The sequence below is a fragment of the Lepidochelys kempii genome, chromosome 24, assembly GCF_965140285.1.
Source record: "Lepidochelys kempii isolate rLepKem1 chromosome 24, rLepKem1.hap1, whole genome shotgun sequence".
NCBI classification, from domain to species: domain Eukaryota; kingdom Metazoa; phylum Chordata; order Testudines; family Cheloniidae; genus Lepidochelys; species Lepidochelys kempii.
The window spans coordinates 589,542-610,384 of NC_136403.1; the positions used below are offsets into that span (position 1 = coordinate 589,542).

The 20,843-nt window shown below is 66.0% G+C and overlaps 1 protein-coding gene across 1 annotated transcript; it reads left to right on the forward strand.

The window, feature by feature from the left end:
* Nucleotides 1-7,597: 7,597 nt before the first annotated feature.
* On the forward strand, nucleotides 7,598-19,832 carry LOC140902615 (uncharacterized). Its single transcript, XM_073322889.2, has 7 exons — nucleotides 7,598-7,776; nucleotides 9,804-11,611; nucleotides 12,128-12,201; nucleotides 12,696-12,841; nucleotides 13,341-13,465; nucleotides 13,587-13,733; nucleotides 19,026-19,832. The coding sequence occupies exons 1-7, from the start codon at nucleotides 7,710-7,712 to the stop codon at nucleotides 19,086-19,088; spliced, it is 2,430 nt and encodes an 809-aa protein (XP_073178990.2). The 5' UTR covers nucleotides 7,598-7,709; the 3' UTR covers nucleotides 19,089-19,832.
* Nucleotides 19,833-20,843: the final 1,011 nt, after the last annotated feature.

Below are 20,843 nucleotides of genomic sequence, written 5' to 3' on the forward strand. Positions count from 1 at the left end.
TGAAAGCATGTTCCTAGAACACACAGGGCCCAATCCTGCCAGGCACTGCCCCAGCACCTGCTGATCTTGGAGGGCTCAGTGCTGGGCAGGGTGGAGGCACACTTCAGGGTGCCTAAACCCAGCCAAGCAGCTTGGGCTGGCAAGCTGGAAGCCAGCTTCTGTTCCCGAAGGTTTGAGAAATCCAGGTGCATCCCATCTTACTGCAGGTCTCTCTGTTATAGTAACCGGGAGACTGAAGTCTCCTCTGACCCCCAGGAGAGTGGGTGGCTCCAGGCCCAAAACAGGGTCCATTCTTAGGAAGTGAGAGAAAACAGCAGGCTAGCTGGAGAAAAACTGCAAAATGTAGATCTGAGACTAGGCCCACTGGTGCGTGCTAGTGTGCAGAGATGGGCTAGCCCCACCAGAGGGCGCTGTGGAGCTGCAGGTGGGCAGTGCTGGGGGCTGGGCCCACCAGAGGGCGCTGTGGAGCTGCCAGTGGGCAGTGTTGGGGGCTGGGTCCATCAGAGGGTGCTGTGGAGCTGCCAGGGGCAGTGCTGGGGGCTGGGTCCATCAGAGGGTGCTGTGGAGCTGCCAGTGGGCAGTGCTGGGGGCTGGGCCCACCAGAGGCCGCTGTGGAGCTGCCAGTGGGCAGTGTTGGGGGCTGGGCCCACCAGAGGGCGCTGTGGAGCTGCCAGTGGGCAGTGCTGGGACTGGGCCCACCAGAGGGCGCTGTGGAGCTGCCAGTGGGCAGTGCTGGGAGCTGGGTCCACCAGAGGGCGCTGTGGAGCTGCCAGGGGCAGTGCTGGGGGCTGGGCCCACCAGAGGGCGCTGTAGAGCTGCCAGTGAGCAGTGCTGGGGGCTGGGCCCACCAGAGGGCGCTGTAGAGCTGCCAGGGGCAGTGCTGGGGGCTGGGCCCACCAGAGGGCGCTGTGGAGCTGCCAGGGGCAGTGTTAAGGTCTGGGCCCACCAGAGGCTGCTGTGGAGCTGCCAGGGGCAGTGCTGGGGGCTGGGACCACCAGAGGGCGCTGTGGAGCTGCCAGGGGCAGTGCTGGGGGCTGGGCCCACCAGAGGGCGCTGTGGAGCTGCCAGGGGCAGTGCTGGGGGCTGGGCCCACCAGAGGGCGATGTGGAGCTGCCAGTGGCAGTGTTAAGGTCTGGGCCCACCAGAGGCCGCTGTGGAGCTGCCAGTGGGCTGTGCTGGGGGCTGGGCCCACCAGAGGGCGCTGTGGAGCTGCCGGGGCAGTGCTGGGGGCTGGGCCCACCAGAGGATGCTGTGGAGCTGCCAGTGGAAGTGTTAAGGTCTGGGCCCACCAGAGGGCGATGTGGAGCTGCCAGTGTGATGTGCTGGGGGCTGGGCCCACCAGAGGGCGCTGTGGAGCTGCCAGGGGCAGTGCTGGGGGCTGGGTCCATCAGAGGGCGCTGTGGAGCTGCCAGGGGCAGTGCTGGGGGCTGGGCCCACCAGAGGGCGCTGTGGAGCTGCCATTGGGCTGTGCTGGGGGCTGGACCCACCAGAGGGCGCTGTGCAGCTGCCAGGGGCAGTGCTGGGGGCTGGGCCCACCAGAGGGCGCTGTGGAGCTGCCAGGGGCAGTGCTGGGGGCTGGGCCCACCAGAGGGCGCTGTGGAGCTGCCATTGGGCTGTGCTGGGGGCTGGACCCACCAGAGGGCGCTGTGCAGCTGCCAGGGGCAGTGCTGGGGGCTGGGCCCACCAGAGGGCGCTGTGCAGCTGCCAGGGGCAGTGCTGGGGGCTGGGCCCACCAGAGGGCGCTGTGGAGCTGCCAGGGGCAGTGCTGGGGGCTGGGCCACCAGAGGGTGCTGTGGAGCTGCCAGGGGCAGTGCTGTGGGCTGGGCCCACCAGAGGGCGCTGTAGAGCTGCCAGTGAGCAGTGCTGGGGGCTGGGCCCACCAGAGGGCGCTGTGGAGCTGCCAGGGTCAGTGCTGGGGGCTGGGCCCACCAGAGGGCGCTGTGGAGCTGCCAGGGGCAGTGTTAAGGTCTGGGCCCACCAGAGGCTGCTGTGGAGCTGCCAGGGGCAGTGCTGGGGGCTGGGACCACCAGAGGGCGCTGTGGAGCTGCCAGTGGGCAGTGCTGGGGGCTGGGCCCACCAGAGGGCGCTGTGGAGCTGCCAGTGGGCAGTGCTGGGGGCTGGGCCCACCAGAGGGCGCTGTGGAGCTGCCAGGGGCAGTGCTGGGGGCTGGGCCCACCAGAGGGCGCTGTGGAGCTGCCAGGGGCAGTGCTGGGCGCTGGGACCACCAGAGGGCGCTGTGGAGCTGCCAGTGGAAGTGTTGAGGTCTGGGCCCACCAGAGGGCGCTGTGCAGCTGCCAGGGGCAGTGCTGGGGGCTGGGTCCATCAGAGGGCGCTGTGGAGCTGCCAGGGGCAGTGCTGGGGGCTGGGCCCACCAGAGGGCGCTGTGGAGCTGCCATTGGGCTGTGCTGGGGGCTGGACCCACCAGAGGGCGCTGTGCAGCTGCCAGGGGCAGTGCTGGGGGCTGGGCCCACCAGAGGGCGCTGTGGAGCTGCCAGGGGCAGTGCTGGGGGCTGGGCCACCAGAGGGTGCTGTGGAGCTGCCAGGGGCAGTGCTGTGGGCTGGGCCCACCAGAGGGCGCTGTAGAGCTGCCAGTGAGCAGTGCTGGGGGCTGGGCCCACCAGAGGGCGCTGTGGAGCTGCCAGGGTCAGTGCTGGGGGCTGGGCCCACCAGAGGGCGCTGTGGAGCTGCCAGGGGCAGTGTTAAGGTCTGGGCCCACCAGAGGCTGCTGTGGAGCTGCCAGGGGCAGTGCTGGGGGCTGGGACCACCAGAGGGCGCTGTGGAGCTGCCAGTGGGCAGTGCTGGGGGCTGGGCCCACCAGAGGGCGCTGTGGAGCTGCCAGTGGGCAGTGCTGGGGGCTGGGCCCACCAGAGGGCGCTGTGGAGCTGCCAGGGGCAGTGCTGGGGGCTGGGCCCACCAGAGGGCGCTGTGGAGCTGCCAGGGGCAGTGCTGGGCGCTGGGACCACCAGAGGGCGCTGTGGAGCTGCCAGTGGAAGTGTTGAGGTCTGGGCCCACCAGAGGGCGCTGTGCAGCTGCCAGGGGCAGTGCTGGGGGCAGTGCCCACCAGAGGGCGCTAGGGAGCTGCCAGTGGCCGGGCTGGAGGTTTGCAATTGATGGCAGGCACATGAAATTTGCAGACACAAAACACCATTTTTAAGAGGCGTCTGTGCCCTGCTTCCTGCCTGGCTCCCTGCAGGGTGTCTCCTCAGCAAGACTGGGTCCCATGAGCGCATCACCCTGCCCTCTGCTCCCTACACTGGCCTGCCAAAGAACAGAGCCAAGTTCAAGGTCTCTGTGTCAAGGCGCCTCCTGGCCTGGTCCCAGGGTATCTAAATGAATGAGTGAGACTTTCCGGGGGCGGGAGTAGAGACTCACACATCTGCCTAATGCGAGGTATTTACACCTTCCTATGCAGCATCTGGTGCTGCCCTGTCAAAGAGAGACACTGACGGACCTCAGGTCTGACCCAGTCTGACTGTTCCCAAACACAATCCCCCTGCCCTGGGGAGAGACGTAGAGAGAAAATGAACCACATGGGACACCTGTTAGTCAGTTGCAGGGTCGTAGCAGCGCTGGTCCCAGCAGTTGAAGTGGGTGAGGGAAAAGCTTTCCGTGGACCAGTGTCTGGTGGTGGAAGGTACCAGCTTTCAAGCTACAGAGCGTAAGAAGAGCTCGGTGTAGTTCGAGCATTGGTCCAATACCAGATATTACCCCACCCACCCTGTCTCTCGCCGATGTTAGTCATGGTGTTCGGTGCACAACGGGAAGGAGTTGAGCTAGAGCAGAGAGCAGGGTGAGAATGTATCTCATTCCTTTTTGAACCCAGTTCCAATTTTGGCCTTCACAACATCCCTTGGCAATGAGTTCCACAGGTGGACTGTGCATCATGTGAAGAAATACTTTCTCAGATTTGTTTTAAACTTGTTGCCTATTAATTTCATTGGGTGATCCCTGGTTCTTGTGTTACATGAAGGGGTAAATAATTTTTCCTTATTTGCTTTTTCCACACCACTCAAGATTTATAGCCCTCTATCATAGCCCCCCCTTAGTCGGCTCCTTTCCAAGCTGAAGCTGTCCCAGGTTTAATCTCTCCTCGTACGGAAGCTGTTCCAGCCCCCTGACGGTTTTTGTTGCCCTTCTCTGCCCCTTTTCCAAGGCTAATACGTCTTTCGGAGAGGGGGCGACCAGCCCCGCAGGCCGTGTTCGGGCGGGGGATACCAGGGGTTTACATCGTGCCATTACGATATTTACTGTCTCATTGTCTATCCCCTTCCCTAGCAGGGCCTAGCACCGTGTCCTCTACTTAGCCAGCCGCTGCACGCTGAGCACGTTTCCAGAGAACCAGGCACGATGACGCGGCTGGTGCTCAGCGAGGGGCCGGGCCCCGAACTGTCCTGTCCTGGGGACCCTCGCTCAGGCTCAGACTCAGCTGCACTTCAGAGACCCCAGCGCAGCGTCAGGCGCCTCCTCTGAGCGGCCAGGGGAGCTGCTGCGAACACAGACATGCCCAGCAGGAGGCAGCGTCGCTCGAGCAATGAGCTGCCCTCACCGCCCAACAGGGGCCACAGGGATGTGGGAAGGGCTGGGGCAGGAGGGGAGGAGCCCACTGGATCCCCCCCGCCCACACTTTACAACGTTACACTGCGGGGGGACATGGCCAGGGCAGGGGGGTGCAGAGGGCCCGGGGCAGATAGACACGGCCAGGGCAGGGGGTGTAGAAGGCATGGGAGAGATAGGGAGAGGCACCAGTCTTGGCCCTCCCCTTGCACCCTGTGTCCATCCCCTGCCCGTCTGACCCCCGCTTGCCCCAGTTCCTGGAATGAGGCAGCGAGAAGGGGGGGCTGGTTACAAAGGAGCTCACCCCTCCCTCTGCAGGCCTGGGAACCGCTGCCCCATTGGAGAGATCCCATCTTCCCCCCACCCCACCCCCAGCACATGTCAGTCACCCAGTGCACGGGGCACGGATCATTTTTGCCCCACGGCAGAGGACCGGGACAGTCGATAGTTGCTCCCGCCCAGCCAGCTGCTCAGCGATCTGGGTAGGTTGCTCAGGGCCTTGTAGCTCAGGGGCGAGGGCAGCACCCAAGGGAAGTTGCTTTCCCCCGATCTGCCAGCCACACCCTTGGCTTGTGCCCTGGCTCAGCACCCCGGTGCCTGCCAGTAGCTCCTGAGGGGCAGTGCTCATGGTCCGTCGCGTCCTTGGATCATCTGAATCTGCATAATCTCTTCCCTCGTTTGCTTTTATTACTGCGCCCCCCTGCCAGCCCAGTCAGCTGGCGTCTGAGTTTCCTTTTTCTCCCAGGCTAAGGGGCTTTGGGCAGTTTGCTGCGTAGGTCATGCACCTGCTGGACTATCTGAGTTTGCAGGCCAAGGACACAGGAGGCTTCCAGCGCTGCTACTTCAAACACACTGCGGGGCCTCCGTTCTTATCGGACCAGCTGGTGCAGCCTCACAGCGGGGCTCATTCTGCACCCGCCTAGGGAACCAGGTTTCCATGTGAACCCTGGGCACTCGCTCACCTTGTATGTTGGGGGTCACACCGTGCTCAGCACCTGCCTTTGTGCACCTAGCATGAGACCCAGGCAGACCCTGCTTCTGCCTCGTCTCCGCCAGAGTCCTGGCCGCCCCAGCTGCAGGCGGTCCTGGATTTTGCAGCTCTCTGCAGGGGTAATGTGCTTCTGGCACTGCTGCGTTTCTTGCGTGAGCTGCTCTTGCCCCGTGGGCTCAGCATGGTGTGGTGGTCGCCTCCACATTTCTTGCAGACCCATGGCCTCTGATTAGCCTGACAGCAGTTCTGTCGCCCTGGGCTGCCACGTCCCTTTGGGAAGTGCTGGCCCTGCAAATCTCTGCTGGCCATTGGTCTCCGCTCAGCCCCGCTGGACGCTCTTCAAACCCAGCTGCCCTGGAGTCATTCCGCAGCGAAGCCCCACCGGCCCCGGATGTCTTTGCCCAGTTTCCTGAACAGCCCCAGCCCTGCCCTGCTCCTGCCGGACGCTCCCCACATTGTGAGTGCAGTACTCGGCCTCAGCCCGCCCCAGTCCAGCACAGAGACCTCGCACCGCAGCGCTGGGCTTGTCAGGAGCCTGCTGCAGGGCCCGGCCAGACCCGAGCTCCTGGGGTCTCCCTGGGCCTGCCCCTCCCGCTCCTGATCCCTGCAGCTGATTCCCATGGTCGCCTCGCCTCTTGGATCCCTGATGTGGCAGTGGGACACGGCTGGGCAGGATGCCCAGCTCTGGCGGCTGGCCCCAGGCCTGGGGCTCCCGTATGGAGACAACCCCCTCTCCGATCATGTCTCCCTGCCCTGCCCCGGCATGGCGTCAGCAGCCCTGGCCTGCTCATGACATGCCTGGGTGAAGCTGTTTTTCCCTTTTTCCTTGTTTCTGTTGGGTAAGCCCTGCTTTCGCTCCCACCCTGTTAGCAAACACGAGCTCCATGTCACTGACTCTCCTGGCAGCATCCAGGGGGCTGGGAGTCTGGGCGGCCATGGCTGGCGCCGTGGTCCGGCAAGGGCGCTGGGCAGAGGACCGTGTTCCCCAGTTCCTGGTGCTGCAGACCAGACCCCGCATCCTCCCTGCCCAGGCACTGGGAACTCCAGCGACACACAAGGCCAAGCCCCCCATGGACTCAGTGCAGGTGGGGCAGGGACTCTGGGGCTCAGCACAGAACTCACTGCTGCCACTGGGCTCCCCTTCCCCAGGGCGCCCTTGGCTTGGGCCTGGGTCACTGACTCAGATGCAAGGGGCATGATGGCAGGTCGTGGGCAGAAGCAGGGAGGGGGCAGAGGCCCTAGTGCCAGCAGAGGGAGAGTCACGGTCACTCCAGTCCCAGAACCATGGCAGGTGGGAGACTGGGGTGGGGAGGGACGGGGGGCGCTGGTGCCCAGCAGAGCGAGGGCTGCTGGCACCCGGCAGGGTGGGCGCCCACCTGGGCATGCCCTGGGGCTTACACCATGTGCATTCTGCATGGGTGAATCTGGGGCAGATGAGGGGAGCCCAGGGCCAGACAATAGCTGGTGCCTGGAATGATTAACCCCACACCGGGCGTGAGCTGGGGAGGGGACTAGGCGGCCAGCCAAGCAGCACCGAGGCCCCAAGGTATCTGAGCCAAGGGGCTGCAGGGACCCGCACCTCACCCCCATCTCTGGGCCTGGTTCCCCTCTCACCCCCTCTGGAGCTGTGGTACAAGGCCAGGACTGTGCTCAGATGGGACGGGGGAATCAGATCCACACGTTCCTCCTGCCTGGGGCTTCTGCCCCATTCTCCACCCAGGGGGGCCTCTCCCCAGCCCCAGTTCGGGGCCCTCCCCTGGCCCTCCCCGAGCCCCTGTGCTGGGGACAATCCAGGGATTTGTTCTGTGACCTTTCCACACCCATCTCCCATCTAGGGAGGGCGTGTGAGGTAGGGCTGGGGGTAGGTTTTGGGGGCATGGCCCCAGGGCTGGGGGTGCCCTGGAGGGCAGGGCCCCAAGACCAGCACAGACCTGGGTGACACGGAGCAAGCTCCTGGGAGTGTCCCCAGCCCGCTGGGTGAGGCCACACCTGCTTGCAGGTGCTGCTATAAAGCTCCAGCCCCAGAGCCGCTGCCAGTTCCTGATTCCTGGACTGTCGAGAGCCCTGCGGGCTAACGGGAGGCGCAGCCCCACCGGGCGAGGCAGAGAGAGACAGAGCCCGGTGCTGGGACACCTGGGGCCAAGCCCCGACCCCACCAGCCGCCATGAAGCCCAGAAGCCTGAGCACAGATGCCCTGCGGCTGGGTCTAGTCCTGCTGCTGCTGGCCACAGGTGAGCCTTAGTCTCCAGGAACTGCTGGGAGGGGGCCATCGGGCCTGAGCAGCACTTGTGGGCTCAGACCCACCCCGGGGCTCTGGGCTGCTCAGATGGGGGTGGGGCCATGGCTCAGCAGGTCCGGCAGCCCCAGGGCCCAGCTCTGTTCCGCTGCCTTGATCCGCTGATCTGCCCCTCGACCGGGGACAATGGGCGAGTGGGGCCTGATTGTCCCAGATGCTGCAGTGACCCAGAGAACAATGGGCAGCACCCAGTGTTCTTGGGGTCCCCTCTGTCCAGCTCCCGCACAAGGGCCCAGTGTTACTGGGGTCCCCTCTGTCCAGCCCCACCCAGGGCCCAGTGTTCCTAGGGTGCCCTCTGCGCAGCCCCACCCAGGGCTCTGTGTTCATGGGGTCCCCTCTCCCCTGGGCTGGGTGCTTTGGGGAGCCCCTTCTCCTCCCCCGAGCCCCTTTCTGACGGTGCCCAGGAACTCCCGGGTTGGGACCCAGGAGGGCGTTGGCCGACAGCCATTGGCCGACACTCCCCAGGGGCTGACGCAGGTGTGTCTGGACTGTGTCGGTCTGGCTGAGCCCAGTGCTAACGGCCCAGGACCAGTCAGGGAAGCCCAGCAGGGAACGTCCGGTCCAGGACCCCCGGGGGCAGCATGTGGGTCCCTTCCTGAGAGTGCAGGGAGCCCACGCCCCGAGTGACCTGCCAGGAGGCCGGGACACGCGCCCCAAGAGAAGGGGGGATGTTAGCCCCAGGCTGGTGCTGGCTGCAGGACAGGCCCCAGCTGCGGGCTCAGGTCGAGGGCGTCTTTATCAGTCCCAGGACTGCGTGGCCCATGGGCCGCCTGTGAGCGGGGCAGTGCTGCCCACTGGCCGGCCGGGCTCTGGGCATCGGGGTGGGCTGCTGTGTTAGCGGCAGGAATTGCTCAGCGGGACGCCGCAGCGGGGCGCTGCGAGGCCCAGGAAGGATGGGGTCAGAGCCTCAGCGCTCCAGGGCTGGAGCCCCGGCCGCCCGCACTGCCTGGGGGCACAGGCGTGGAGCTAGGGCAGCTGGGGGCTGCCGCACCCCCTGGCTTGAAGTGGTTTCCATCATACACAGGGTTAAACTTTGCTTCAATGGCTCTCAGCTCCCGCCCTGTACAAATTGTTCCAGCAGCCCTGCCTTGGGGCGTGCCAGCAGGCAGAGGAGAGGCCAGGAGGGGCAGGGAGGGCCCTGCCCCTGGGGCTCAGCCCCATCCATCTGTGAAAAGGAGGGAGGCAGAGCCCAGCCCAGCCCGCCCCACGGCTCGCTCCACATGGGGCACACAGGTCTGGGGAGCTTTCCGGGGAACCCAGGGGTGGGGGCAGCTCCCCGGGGACCCTGCAGGACTTGTCTCTACGGGGGACATCGGGCAGCTCCAGGTGGGACCCCAAGGGCTCCCGACACCCGGCTCCACGCACCGAGTCCGGCCTCCAGACACGGGGCTCGGGGAAGGTGCCTGATCCGCAGCGGGGCTGAGCTGTGCTGGAGCCCAGGGATCGCTGGGCGGGGCCCACATCAGACCCCACATCAGGGTGTTGGAGCCCCAGCAGCGCAGCCCCTCTCCAAGTTCGGGGGGGGAGGGGGACTCGATGTGTCAGTCTGCGGCCCCAGGCTCTCCAGTCGCTCCCATCCAACCAGCACGGGGATCATCAGCACAGCCCCGGGACCTGTCCCCACAGGCCACCCCCGGCTCCTGCAGGACCCCCAGGCAACAGTGACGTGCCCCCTCCTTGTCTGACCCCTGCCTAGGAGCCACTTCATCCCCTTGGGGTCACCGGCTGCCCCCCTTGTCCCTGTGACAGGCCAGGCCTTGGCTGAGCCCTGGGAGCTTTCGGCCTCGCTGGGACCTTGTGGCAGTGAGTTCCCCAGGCTCATCACGTGCTGTGTAAAATAACTGCCCCTGACTCGTGGGCGCCTGATGCCCCAGCTGCCCCGTCCAGGGGTTTCTGCTTCTCGCCTGCACCTCACGTTTTGTTCTGTTTTCTCCTGAACTGAATGGACCAATTCTCTCCTAGGCGCAGCACAGGGCAGCAGCACCCCCCCACACACTGGCAGCACCGACAGGACCACTCCGCCCCCCAGCCGCACGACCACCCCACTCCCCGGCAGCATGACCACCCTGCCCCCCACCAGCACGAACACCCCTCACTCCAGCAACCTGACCACCCCGCCCCCCGGGAACACGACTATCCCGTCCCCCGGCAACACGACCACCTCGTCCCCTGGGAACAAGACCACCCCGTCCCCCGGCAACACGACCACCCCGTCCCCCGGCAACACGACCACCTCGTCCCCTGGGAACACGACCACCCCGTCCCCCGGCAACACGACCACCTCGTCCCCTGGGAACACGACCACCCCTCACTCCAGCAACCTGACCACCCCGCCCCCCGGGAACACGACTATCCCGTCCCCCAGCAACCCGACCACCCCATCCCCCGGCAACACGACCACCCCGTCCCCCGGCAACACGACCACCCCGTCCCCCGGCAACACGACCACCCCGTCCCCCGGCAACACGACCACCTCGTCCCCTGGGAACACGACCACCCCGTCCCCCGGCAACACGACCACCTCGTCCCCTGGGAACACGACCACCCCGTCCCCCGGCAACACAACCACCCCGTCCCCCGGCAACACGACCACCTCGTCCCCTGGGAACACGACCACCCCGTCCCCCGGCAACATGACCACCTTGTCCCCTGGGAACACGACCACCCCGTCCCCCAGCAACACGACCACCTCGTCCCCTGGGAACACGACCACCCCGTCCCCCGGCAACACGACCACCTCGTCCCCTGGGAACACGACCACCCCGTCCCCCGGCAACACGACCACCCCGTCCCCCGGCAACACGACCACCTCGTCCCCTGGGAACATGACCACCCCGTCCCCCGGCAACATGACCACCTCGTCCCCTGGGAACACGACCACCCCGTCCCCCGGCAACACGACCACCTCGTCCCCTGGGAACACGACCACCTCGTCCCCCGGCAACACGACCACCCCGTCCCCCGGCAACATGACCACCCTGTCCCCTGGGAATACGACCATCTCGTCTCCTGGCAACACGACCACCCCATCCCCCGGCAACACGACCACCCCGTCCCCTGGCAACACGACCAACCTGCCCCCCGGCAACACGACCACCCCGTCCCCCGGCAACATGACCACCCTGTCCCCTGGCAATACGACCACCTCGTCCCCCGGGAACACGACCGCCCTGTCCCCCAGGAATACGACCATCTCGTCCCCTGAGAACACAACCACCCCGTCCCCCGGCAACACGACCACCTCGTCCCCTGGGAATACGACCGCCCTGTCCCCTGGGAATACGACCATCTCGTCCCCCGGGAACACGACCACCCCATCCCCCAGCAACACGACCACCCCGTCCCCCGGCAACACGACCGCCCCGTCCCCCGGCAACACGACCACCCCATCCCCCAGCAACACGACCACCCCGTCCCCCGGCAACACGACCACCCTGTCCCCCGGCAACATGACCACCCTGTCCCCTGGGAATACGACCGCCTCGTCCCCCGGGAACACGACCGCCCTGTCCCCCGGGAATACGACCATCTCGTCCCCTGGGAACACGACCACGCTGTCCCCCGGGAATACGACCATCTCGTCCCCCGGCAACACGACCACCTCGTTCCCCAGCAACACGACCAACCTGCCCCCCAGCACCTCCATAACAACCCCAGCCCCAATCCATTTATTTCTCGCCTTCCGCATTGTGAACTGGAACTTCAACAACTCCCTTCTCGACTCCACCACCAGTTACTACAAGGAGTTATATTCCAAAATCCAGATCATGGTGAGCACAGCAGCTGCTCCCTCCCCTCCCGGCACCCTGCCCCGGCCTGCCAGCTGGGGGTGGCTGCCAGCCCCAGGCTGGGGGCTTCGCGGGGAGCTCCATCGAGCTGCCGTGCAATGAGCCTTCGGGCCTCTGGTGGCTGCTGCCGTTCGGGCACCACACACAGAGACCCCATGGAGCAGGGAGGGGAGACACCCCCACCCCACCCCCCAGCCCAGCCCTGGGCACCAGGCCCCTCAGCCCCAGAGTCTCCTGTCCTGGAGCAGTGAAGGGACAGACCCTCAATCCTGTCTGGGGAGCCCCCTCCCCGGGACCCTGCCCTCAGCTCTGGGCCCCTCTGCCCCTCTCCAGCCAGCTGTGGGGAGACACCCCGTGCCCCTGCACCCCAGCGAAGAGCACAGAGAAGACCAAGGAAGGTTGGCAGGGGCCGGGGCAGATCCGCCAAGCTGGGTGCTCCCAGCCTCCCCGAGCTGGCTGGGTGCTGGCGGTGACCCTGTTCCCCTCTGTCTGTGACAGTACGGCAAGATCTATGGCTGCCCAACGTGCCCGAATGGGCAGAACTACCTGGGATTGACTGATCTGCATTTCAGGTACAGTGTGTGCCATGGGGCTGCCCCAGCTGTGGGCAGGGGAGGGCTGGGGTGGGGGAGAAAGGTGAGGAGAGAGAGGCTAAATCTGTGAGCGTGTGACCCTGGGGGGTCACATCTGAGCAGCCCAGAGCTTTGGCTGCCTGAGGCCGTGCTGGGCAGGTGTGCTGCCCTGGGGAGGGGGCGGAGGTGCTGGGGCAGGGGCAGATGGGGGCATAAGGAGGGACGGTTCAAGGGGGTTGTGGGTGGGGCAGCTGGTGCAGGGCCCAGTGGGTAGTATGGGGAAATTGGTGCAGGGCTAGGTGGCAGGTGGGGGGCAGACGAATGGTGTGGGAAGGCCAGTGCAGGGGCAGGTGGGAAGGGGGGGTTGGGGCAGAGGCAGGTGGGAAGGGGGGGGTTGGGGCAGAGGCAGGTGGGAATAGGGGAGGTTGGTGCAGGGGGACGGGAAGGGCCGGGGCCAGACCCAGTTAACGCCCCCTCTCCGGCACGCTCGGCAGCCAGGGCTCGGTGGTGACAGAGTCCGTCCTGCTGTACCGAGTGAGCGACGACACCAGCATCAGCGCCGCCGACATTGAGCAGCAGCTGAGACAAAGGCTGGGCAGGAATAACAGCTTTGATGGGCTCCAGCTGGACAGTATCCGCGGTGAGCAGGCTCCAGCCGGGCCCCACAGTGTGGCCACAGCCACGTGTCCGGGGGTCCCTGTCCTGGGGGGCTCAGCCCATGGCTGAGGGGGGCTGGTGTCCTTGGCCCTTGTGCAGAGCTCTGTGGAGACCGGGCTGCCCTCGGGGGCTCCTCCAGCTCCCAGCAGAGCCCCCTGGCTGGGCTGCTTTGGGGCGTGTCTGTGGAGGGTGCCTGCCCTGCCCTGCCAGCCCGGCCCAGCCTGTATCTGTCCCAGGGAGGGAGCGAGGGTTTCTGGGCCCCCTGGCAGGGCGCCCATTCAGAGCCGTCCTCGCTGACCCTGGGGCTGGGCCCCCGGCCATCAACTCAGCCTCTTCCCAGCACCCCTGGGCCAGCCCCTTTCCCACAGCCCCTTTCCCTGGCTCTTCTGCCTGGCCAGCTGCATCCCCTGGCGTGGGCCCCTCTACGGGATCCCTCCCCTCCGGGTCCTCCCCAGCCCTGACTGCTCCTACTTGTGTTTCAGCCAACTCTGGCAGCTCTCCCCCGGCCACCTCGGCGCCAGCACCCCTGGTGCCCGGCTGGGGCATCGCCCTGCTGGTCCTGGTCTGCATTGGGCTGGTGCTGAGCATTCTCCTCTTCATCCTGCTGGTGAGTGCCCCCCGCTGCCCATCCCTCCGGCCTCAGGCCCCTCCAGCCGCTCTCCTTCTCCCTGCCTGACCCCTGCATCCCCTCCGCGCCCCCGCTCACCAGCCTCCTCTCGCCCCTCTAGATCGTCTGCTCGTGCTGCAGGAGGAACCGCGGGAAGCTGGATATGTTCAGCTCGCAGGCCTCATACCAGCCCATGAGCGAGTACCCCACCTACCACACCCACGGGCGCTTCAGCGCCCCCGGCAAGAAGCAGAACCCCTACAGTGACGTAAGCAGCGGGGCCTGGTCCTGCCCTGGGGTGCCCCCTCGCCCAGCGTGTGCCCCAATGCCTGTCCCCGTACACTGCCTGGGTGCACCCCGGACGCCGGCCCCCAGTACCTGGCAGCCCTGCCAGGCACACGCTGGGGGTGGATGTCCCCCACATTGCTCACTGAGGGGAGGTTTTGAGGGGAAAAGGGTGTTGGTGAGCTCATCCCAGAAAATTTCACCAGAGAGAAGAACACAAACCCGGAGGTGTGGGGGGCTAGTGCATGATGGTGGCACGGTGCTTCCCACGGTCCTAACTGTGTCCCATGCAATGCACCCCCCAGGACAGAGCTGGCCGGGGGAAGGGCAAAGGGGATCCCAGAGCCAGGAATGTAAGCACGGGGCCCTGCTGCACTATACAGCTGTCACGGAGTCCCTGGGCGATGCTCTGGAACTGCTCCCCATGAAGCCAGGCAGGACTCTGGGGCAGTCGCCTTTCTGGGAGCAGCCTGTCTTCAGGACACACAGCTCACCCGGCTTCCACCTTCCTGGGCCTGACCTCGGAGCATTCAGCCTCCTCTGCCCCTCCGTGCGCTTCCCACAGCAAGTCCACTCAGTCGGGGTCCTGGGGAAGCCAGAGGGTCCTGCCCCGCAACTTCGCAGTCAGACGGGACTCTCAGCCAGCCAGTAAAACAGAGGGTTTATTAGACAACAGGAACATGGTCTAACACAGAGCTTGTAGGTGCAGAGAACAGGACCCCTCAGCCGGGTCCATTTTGGGGGGCCGTGAGCCAGACAACCCCGTCTGCACTTCACTCCTCGTCCCCAGCCAGCCCCAAAACTGAAACTCCCTCCAACCCCTCCTCCCCTGGGCTTTGTCCCTTTCCCGGGTCAGGAGGTCACTGGATTCCTTTGTTCTCCAACCCTTTAGCTCTCACCTTGCAGGGGGGAAGGGCCCAGGCCATCAGTTGCCAGGAAACAGGGTGTCGGCCATTGTCTGTGTCCAGACCCCTGCACACACCTGCCCTCTAGGGCTCTGCAACAATCATACCCCCTTACCCCACCAGCTAGATACTTAAGAACTGCACAGGGGAAACTGAGGCACCCCCACACTATTCAGAGGAAACATTAAGAACAGTCCCACTTCGTCACAACAGCTCATCGGGGGGGGGGGATGTGCTGGGGTGATGCAATGTGGGGGGTGTTCCTGGGGTAGAGAGGGGGTTATGGGGTGTGATCCTGTGGGATTATAGGGCATGGTCTTGGTTTGGTTATGGGGTGTGGTTCCTGCGGGTGATGCAACGGGGGGGTGTCTGGGGGATTATACAGCGAGGTCCTGGCGGGTAGTCCTGTGGTGTGGGGGTGCATGTTCCTGGGGGGACAGGGGATGGGTCTGACCAGAGTCCGGGGAAGTGTTGTTCTCCCCAGTCAGGTGGCTGCAGCCCAGGTCCCGTGGGGCAGCCTCTGACCTTGCCCCCGGCCCCCCTCACTGAGTTAATCACTAACAGGGCAGCTCCTGGCTGATGTGAAACCAGCAGCTAATGGCTCTGCCCGCCCTGCCCCCACGGCTCTGCCCGGGTCCTGCCCTGGGACCAGGGCTCGGATGGTCCGTACCCCCGCCCCATCGCTCTCCATTCCCATGGGGGCTCGGCGCGGCTCCAGCGGGACCCTCAGCAGGGCTGTTTGGGGAGAGAAAGAAGGAGCCACCGGCTCCTCCGCCTCAGCCTGGGAAGAGCGTTAGGTGTGGCTGGGGGCGAGTAACCTCTGACCAGCCCCCGGCCCCGCTGGCTTCTCCAGCCCCTGCAGGTCCTGCGCCAGACAGGGCGTTTGCTGAACGCTCGGCCCTAGTTCGGCAGCAATTCACTCCGGGCCGGTCTCTGGTCAGACGAGATGGTCACCATGGGCCGGCCGGCCTGGGACAGTCCAACCTGGACTCTGTGACTCCTGCTGCTGTCTGGGGGGAACGAGCCCCCTGCCTTGCTCCAGAGGGGCGGGGGCCTGGAGTGGGGCTGGGATCAGAGGGTGCAACAGTGGGTGGGGGGATGGAGTGAGAGGGGGGTCAAAGGGTGGCTTTGGTAGTGGGGGTAGGGGCAGGGTGAGGTGATGGAGTGGAGGTGGGGTGGTAGGGCAGGGAGGGAGGAGGTTGGGGTCAGAGGATGGCACTGTGGGTAGGGGGATAGAATGGGGATGAGGTTGAGGGTGGGGTAGTGGGGCAGAGATGGAGGTGGGGGTCGCAGAGCAAGGTGGTGGGGCAGGGAGGGAGGGGGTGGGGTCGCAGAGCGAGGTGGTGGGGCAGGCAGGGAGGGGTTGGGGTCGCAGAGCGAGGTGGTGGGGCAGGCAGGGAGGGGGAGGGGGTCACAGAGCGAGGTGGTGGGGCAGGGAGGGAGGGGAGGGGGTCGCAGAGCGAGGTGGTGGGGCAGGCAGGGAGGGGGAGGGGGTCGCAGAGCGAGGTGGTGGGGCAGGCAGGGAGAGGGAGGGGGTCGCAGAGCGAGGTGGTGGGGCAGGCAGGGAGGGGGAGGGGGTCGCAGAGCTAGGTGGTGGGGCAGGGAGGGAGAGGAGTGGGGTCAGAGGATGGCACTGTGGGTAGGGGGGATGGAGTGGGGGTGTGGTTGAGGGTGGGGTAGTGGGATGGGGTGGGGTCGCAGAGCGAGGTGGTGGGGTAGGCAGGGAGGGGGCGGGGGGTCGCAGAGTGAGGTGGTGGCGTAGTGGGATGGGGTGAGGTCACAGAGCGAGGTGGTGGGGCAGGGAGGGAGGGGGAGGGGGTCGCAGAGCAAGGTGGTGGGGCAGGGAGGGAGGGGAGGGGGTCGCAGAGCGAGGTGGTGGGGCAGGCAGGGAGGGGGAGGGGGTCACAGAGCGAGGTGGTGGGGCAGGCAGGGAGGGGGAGGGGGTCGCAGAGCAAGGTGGTGGGGCAGGGAGGGAGGGGAGGGGGTCGCAGAGCGAGGTGGTGGGGCAGGCAGGGAGGGGGAGGGGGTCGCAGAGCAAGGTGGTGGGGCAGGCAGGGAGGGGGGTGGGGTCGCAGAGTGAGGTGGTGGGGCAGGCAGGGAGGGGTTGGGGTCGCAGAGTGAGGTGGTGGCGTAGTGGGATGGGGTGAGGTCACAGAGCGAGGTGGTGGGGCAGGGAGGGAGGGGGAGGGGGTCGCAGAGCAAGGTGGTGGGGCAGGGAGGGAGGGGAGGGGGTCGCAGAGCGAGGTGGTGGGGCAGGCAGGGAGGGGGAGGGGGTCACAGAGCGAGGTGGTGGGGCAGGCAGGGAGGGGGAGGGGGTCGCAGAGCAAGGTGGTGGGGCAGGGAGGGAGGGGAGGGGGTCGCAGAGCGAGGTGGTGGGGCAGGCAGGGAGGGGGAGGGGGTCGCAGAGCAAGGTGGTGGGGCAGGCAGGGAGGGGGGTGGGGTCGCAGAGCGAGATGGTGGGGCAGGCAGGGAGGGGGAGGGGGTCGCAGAGCGAGGTGGTGGGGCAGGCAGGGAGGGGGGTGGGGTCGCAGAGCGAGATGGTGGGGCAGGCAGGGAGGGGGAGGGGGTCGCAGAGCGAGGTGGTGGGGCAGGCAGGGAGGGGGGTGGGGTCGCAGAGCGAGATGGTGGGGCAGGCAGGGAGGGGGAGGGGGTCACAGAGCGAGGTGGTGGGGCAGGCAGGGAGGGGGAGGGGGTCGCAGAGCTAGGTGGTGGGGCAGGGAGGGAGAGGAGTGGGGTCAGAGGATGGCACTGTGGGTGGGGGGATGGAGTGGGGGTGAGGTTGAGGGTGGGGTAGTGGGATGGGGTGGGGTCGCAGAGCGAGGTGGTGGGGCAGGCAGGGAGGGGGGTGGAGGTGGGTCAATGCCTGGCTCTGAGACAAGGCTCTCTACAAATGGCCCCCTTGGCAGCGCTGGCTGGGCCCCTTGCCTGGGGCGGCCTGGCTGGGCTCTGCCCCCTGCACCGTGCCCATGGATCCCAGGCGGCCCCGCTCCTGCCCCGGGACGGGGGGTTAATGTTGCTCTCACGCCCCTGCTGACTGGTGGGAGGGCAGCCGAGGCCCCTGCTGAGCCCGGGGTGGCAGGTGCCCTCGGGGAGGGCGGCTGGGCGGGAGCAGGCGGAGTCTGGACGTGAGGCTCTGGTTTTGCCTCCCCATGGAGCCCCGGCAGCCCTTAGCGGGTGGCTGGTGCCTCCTCGGCTCCACGTTTCTCTCCCTGTGGCTGAACAGCCTCCCCTGCCCCCTTGCCCGCTGCCCCCGGCACTGGCCCGGCACAGCTGCCTGGTGCCATGGCGCGCCGGGGCTGCCAGGAGCTCTGCCAGGGCTCAGTGACGGGGAGCCGAGGCCGGTGCAGGGGTGGAGGACTTGGGGGGCACTATCGGCGTGAGGGGCCTAGTGATGCCAGCACCAAGAGCCTGCAGCCCCTCTGCAGGGGGTGGGGGGTGCGTCTGCGGGGGGCCCCGCCAGCTGAGCCTCGTGGGCTGGGCTGGGAGCTGGCGTGAGCCGGTGCTCGGAGGAGTGGGCAGCTGGGGGCTCGTCAGTCCCTGTTGTCACCGGCTGTGCATTTGGCATGGCAGAGAAGCCCTGCTGCCCGGTGAGGTTCCTGGGGGGCTGGGCCCTGAAGCCGCCCCGGTGGGTGTTTGTGTCCCTGGGTGTTTGTGTCCCCGTTCCTCGCTGGGCTGGCTCCAGCTCCTCTGCTCTGCAGACGGTAGCTCAGGCTGTTCAAACACCCGGCCTGAGTAAATATTTACCTCTGCCCGGCTAGAGACAAAAGAGCCAAGTCATGGGAAGCTGGGGCGGGACAGGCGGGGCGCGTAGCCAGCTCCTAGGCACCTTGGAGGGGCTGGTGTTGCCTGGAGGGTGTGCCCCCTCCGCCCGGACCCCTGGCCCGCTGGCAGGGCAGGCCTGTGCAGGTCGGGGTGGGGGGCAGTGAGGGGCAGAGCTGGGCGCGTGACAAGAGCCATATTTACAGTAGACACTGGGCTGTTTGTGGTGCTGCTGGCAGGAGTCCAGCGCTTGCTCCTGTGGCACCAGGTGCTCTGAACATTAACCCCGTGAGGCAGCCACAGCCCTGCGGGGCTCTGGGGTGGGGTCACCTTCCCCCAGCCCCATCACGTGCCCCCCACGCTGCCGTGGGGCGGCGGAGCTGGTGCGGTCCCTGAGGTCTCTCCCTGCTGCCAGGGACGGGGTGGCCGGGATCGAACGGGACTGGGGTCTGTTCGCCAGGGCTCGGCCCACTGAGCCCCTCCCCAGCCCCAGAGCCCCGGTTTCCATGCCGACGGGGTACGTGGTGGTTGCCTGGTTGGGGGTCCTGTTGCCAGGTAACGGTGGATTGGCCCAGCCTGGCTCTAACCCCATTCCCTCTGCTTCCTCCCAGATCGCCGCCGGCAACGGCACCAACGCCTTCTACGCCAACCCTGCCACGTCAGAGAATCTCTAGGGGGCCACCCTGAGGACCGGCGGGAGCAGAGCTCCCAGCATCGCCGCGTGCTTCCTGCAGCTGGACTCCAGGGTGCCGGGCAGGGCGACTGCACTGTGGGGGAGAGGGTTGGATTCACAGTGGGCCAGGGTGGGGAGGGGGTGACGGCCCCCTCCACCCTGCAACCCCCAGCCCTGAGGGAGGGGGAGCTGCTCCAGCTCTGATTGGGCCATGTGGGGTGAGCACTAATGGGGCAAATTCCTAATGGGGGAGGGTAAAGGGGCTGCCCCATATATTCCCCCACCAGCCAGCCTGGGCAGTGCAGGGAATATGACAGGGACTCCCCAGGGGAGCCCCCCCCATACTGCCCCGAGCTGCGTATGGGCTGTTCCCCTGCCCCACTGCCCTGGGGGGCCCTCTCTGGCCCAGCTCTCGCCTGTTCCCAGGAGATGGGAGCGAGCGTCCGAACACATGAAGGAACTGGATGAACAATGTGAGGGAAGAACCTCTCCTACTCCCCCCAGCTCCAAGCACCTCCTGCCCCCAATCACTTGCCAAATGCCGTATCTGGCCACAAGGCCCCCAGTGTACTGGTTCCAGGGGTCACGTTGGCCTGCACCACTGGCCTGGGGCTGTTTTTGTACCTGTGATCTGTAACCACACTGTTCTGTGATGGCCGCCCCGCCGTGACGGGGGAGGAGGGGTCACAATGTCCTTGGGAAGGTCTGTATTTATAGGGATGCACAATAAAGGGATCTGTGATGAGTCAGGCTCTAGCCTGGTTTTCTCCTGCACCTCTCGGGCCTCTGCTTCGGAAAGGTGGGAGCTGTGGCTGCCCTGAGCTCTCGTTCTGCAGGGCCGCTGGAGTTCTCAGGGGCTCTTGCTGGGGATCGGGGCCTATGGCGGAGCCGTCCTTTAGTGCCATTTCTTACTGGCTCACCGCATGTGACGGGGAGAAACCGCCTGCCACTGCCCTCCTCCCTTTGGCTGTGTGCAGAGGTGTGTCCAGGGGCCCAGCCTGGGACAAGCTGAAACTCATGGAAGGGCTGGGCAAGGCACTGGGCAAACACAGAAACGCCAGAAAACAAGGAAACAAAAGTGAATAGTTATGTAAGGAACTGACTGTGGGGCTAGGCCCAGGGCACAGGGCCAGGCAGCACCACCCCAGCCAGAGCCTCAGGTCCCTGGGCCCCTTAGCTCCCCCACCCCACCCTCAGAGGCGGGTTACTGGGCTCCTTGGCTCCTGACTCAGGAAAGCTGCAGCTACAGCCCCAAACCCCTGCTGCCCCAGGGAGGGCCTGACCCCAGTCTGTTGATATGGAGTGCACCCAGGAGGGGCTGGAGCCCACGGCCATGACTACGCCCTGGGGTCCGTGAACTCCTTCTGGCCCCTCTATGGGGAGGAGGAAGCAGGAAATGCCACTGTCCCGTGGGGTGTTTTGAAGCTAATTCTGCCCACAAGCAGTCAGGCGGGATGATGGAGAAGCCTGTGACGGCGTGGGAATTGGGCATAATATATTGGATGAATATTGTGTTTCTCAGTTTCCCCCATGTGGTATATGGGTAACTAGTTGTGGGGGGGAATAGTTGTTGGCTCTTTGCAGAGACACAGAGACACAGGCGTGACTCACCCCGAGCTGCCTGGGGGCCCATGGAAAGTCCCAGAGGACAATGGCCACTGTAATTGCTGGGACTCTTGGCACCTAGCAAAAAAAAGACCCTGGATGCCCCTCCCCCGCCCTTAGGAGCCAGGTGGGTGTGACCGGATGGGGGACA